Source organism: Dromiciops gliroides, chromosome 1 (assembly GCF_019393635.1).
Source record: "Dromiciops gliroides isolate mDroGli1 chromosome 1, mDroGli1.pri, whole genome shotgun sequence".
In the NCBI taxonomy this organism is placed as follows: domain Eukaryota; kingdom Metazoa; phylum Chordata; class Mammalia; order Microbiotheria; family Microbiotheriidae; genus Dromiciops; species Dromiciops gliroides.
Genome location: NC_057861.1, coordinates 10,857,825 through 10,861,174, shown reverse-complemented (window position 1 = coordinate 10,861,174; position 3,350 = coordinate 10,857,825). Strand labels below are relative to the sequence as shown.

Sequence of the window (3,350 nt, the reverse complement as noted above, 5' to 3'; positions counted from 1 at the left end):
CAATCAAAGAGGCCTGTAATACATCTGTAATACATCTATGCAATACATGTAATTCATCCATGTCAGACAAGGAATCAATGTTTCCCCAAAGATTACATCCTCTCATCAGCAAATAACTGCTTTTGGCTTTCTGCCCATCTATGTTCTTATCAGCGGTCATCCAATGGAGTCTTGGATATTAGTCTGGTTGGAGGAAAAGGGATGCTCTAACTGAGGCACAGGGTTACCTTCCATCTGCTTGGGAGGCAGGTTTGGACTCTGGCCAAAGCAGGAGGGGAGCCTGATACATGGTAAGTATTTCATAAATGACTTTTAAATGTGAAATTGGGGGCAGCTAGGTGGCGCAGTGGATAGAGCACTTGCCCTGGAATCAGGAGGACCTGAGTTCAAATCTGGCCTCAGACACTTGACCCTTACTAGCTGTGTGACCCTGGGCAAGTCACTTAACCCCAATTGCCTCACTAAAAGAAAAACAAAACCAAAACCAAAATGTATTCTGCATTTGACCACCAGGAGACTGATTTGAAGTATTGAGACAGTGGTAAAAAAAAGCCAACGGTGAAGAAAGCCGAAGAGTAAGCTGATGGGAAGGCTGCACTTGCTTTACTAGGAGACCGGATTATAAAGAAGTGTTGCTTTGCTGATTGACTGGAGAAAGAGTAGAAACTCATTGGAATCTAACTGACTTCAGCTACTGCTGAGCTTACCCTCACCCTGCTCTCTCCCCCCACCTCCAGGCCTATTTATACCTTGGGAGAGATAAAACATCTCAAAGGTATCTGATTGATCTTTACTGACTTCTTTGGCTTGAGAAGGAGAGACAGAAGGGAAAGACCGGCTTTGTAGCTATTTGGCTTCCACCTGTGAGGAGAGACTTGGCTGACTGAGAACTGCCTGAGCAAAGCATAATCTTATTGAGTAAAGAGCCGGCCAAAATCGGCCTCATCACCCATAGACGTAACCTGAGCAACCCTGCAAGTCCACAGTTGAAGGGAGCTACTTGTCAGATTCTCACGTTAGACTGTAAGCTCCTTGAAGGCAGGCACTATCTTTTCTGTATTTGTACCCTTAGCACCTAGAATAGGGCCTGGAACATAGCAGGCACTTAATGTTTATTGACTGACTTGTCACTACCATAATATAACACTTTCTCAGCACTTGTTAGGGATGGTTAGGAGAGCTTGTCATTGCTTTATGAAGGGCTTTTTTTGTTTTTTGTTTTTTGGTTGGGCAATGGGGGTTAAGTGACTTGCCAAAGGTCACACAGCTAGTAAGTGTTAAGTGTCTGAGGCCGGATTTGAACTCAGGTCCTCCTGAATCCAGGACCAGTGCTCTATCCACTGCGCCTGTCACTTGGGCATGTCCAAGGACACACCAGGTGGCTGTGTGTGTTGTGATAGAAAGGATTTCTGCTTCAGTTAGGGGGTGGATTTGAGGCTCTCTGGGGTCCCTTCCAGTTATGAGTACTGTCATATTATTTTTCAAAGAGCTCTCAGCCAGGCAGACAGGAGGTCCAGGCATCCTTATGACAAACCTCAGATAGAGCCCCAGCAGCAGCAGCAACTGCCAAGCTACAGCCTTTTAGATTGAAATGACATAAAACGGTTCAATGAGGCCTGCCAGGAAAACTCACAGGTTCCTGAGAGAATCTGCAGAGCATGTCAGGACAAAGCTATTCTAGAAAAAAAAAATTATATTCAGGAGTTGAGGAGGGGAAACAGAGCTTCAAGGAACAAGTTTTAACTAAGCCTTCCCAAAGAGGCAGAAACTCTTCCTAACGCTGAATCCAGTGGATGTCACATTGCATGGCCTGAAGCACAAAGGAACTTAAATCTAGACCCAGAAGGGTCCTCAGAAGCCATCAAGCCCAGCCCCCTAATTTTCTTTTCTTTTCTTGTGGGGCAATGGGGGTTAAGTGACTTGACACTTACTAGCTGTGTGACCCTGGGCAAGTGTCTGAGGCCAGATTTGAATTCAGGTCCTCCTGACTCCAGGGCTGATGCTCTATCCACTGTGCTACCTAGCTGCCCCGAGTTGGGTTATTTCTAAAGTACCTTCTGGCTCTGAAAGCTTATGGCTGAAAAATATTTAAAGCATCCTTTTCTGAGGTAGCAAAGAACTGTTGGGCCATTGCCAGTTCTCTTGATCTATGTCTTGCCACTGGACTCCGATGACTCTGAAGATGAGAGTAAGGCTGATGACTTTGCACAGCCCTGTCTCACTTAAATCCAATTCACTTGCAAGTCAAGACATCACCCTGCTGATGTCATTGGTCCTCTTTGAGAACGAAGGATGAACAGCAACAACCACGAAGAACTGGAGACAAAGTATGTGCCCATCCACTGGGGAATAGATAGGCAAATTATGGTGCATGAATGTTATGGAAAATTACTATGTTATAAGAAATGATCTATGTGAAGAATACATAGAAGTATGGGGAGATTTCTATGAACCGATGCAGAAGGAAGTAAGCAGTATGCAGGAAAACAGCATACACAATGACAACAACCATGTAAATGGAAAGAATAACAACCAACTGAATGTAATTATAATGACTAAAGCTAGCCCCCCCCCCAAAGAGATAAGAAAATGCACTCCCTTCCCTTACTGAAAGGATGGAGGAATAAGGATACAGAATATTGCATACACTGTGAGATATAGTTGATAGGCTGATTAGTTTTTTTGAACAGCCCCTTTTTTTTTTCCTTTTTAAATCTGTTACAAAGAATGGCTTGCGCCTCTCCAAGTTCCCAGGCCCCCGATTGACAACGTGGTTAAACGCACCAAGAAGGTCGGAATTGTTGGTAAATATGGAACACGTTATGGTGCATCCCTCAGAAAAATGGTGAAGAAAATTGAAATTAGCCAGCATGCCAAGTATACCTGCTCCTTCTGTGGCGAGACCAAAATAAAGAGATGGGCTGTGGGTATCTGGCATTGTGGATCCTGTATGCAAACAGTAGTTGGTGGTACATGGACCTACAATACCACCTCTGCAGTTACAGTCAAATCCGCCATCAGAAGACTGAAGGAATTGAAAGACCAGTAAAATCTTCTCCCCATCAAATATCTGTAGCCCATAGTCCAACGATAAATGGGTTAATTTATGGAATAAAAAAATCACTTTGGTTTTTAATTTAAAAAAAAAATGGCTTGCCTAGAAAAGGTTGGAGAAGGGGAAATGCCAGCTATAACCTTTAAGGAGAACTTTTCAAAAGGTTTTCATATCAATCATTTTTCTATTCAATCCTTGGTCTGAAGCCAGGAAGACCTGGGTCCAAGTCCTAATCTTAATGCTGAGCATGTAACTTCACTTCTGAGCAGTCTAGGCAACATTGTAACACTATAAG

The 3,350-nt window shown here is 43.6% G+C and overlaps 1 protein-coding gene across 1 annotated transcript; it reads left to right on the top strand.

Annotated features, from left to right (window-relative positions):
• Positions 1 to 2,292: 2,292 nt before the first annotated feature.
• LOC122744370 (60S ribosomal protein L37a-like) lies at positions 2,293 to 3,049 on the top strand. Its single transcript, XM_043989840.1, has 2 exons — positions 2,293 to 2,327; positions 2,755 to 3,049. The coding sequence occupies exons 1-2, from the start codon at positions 2,293 to 2,295 to the stop codon at positions 3,047 to 3,049; spliced, it is 330 nt and encodes a 109-aa protein (XP_043845775.1).
• Positions 3,050 to 3,350: the final 301 nt, after the last annotated feature.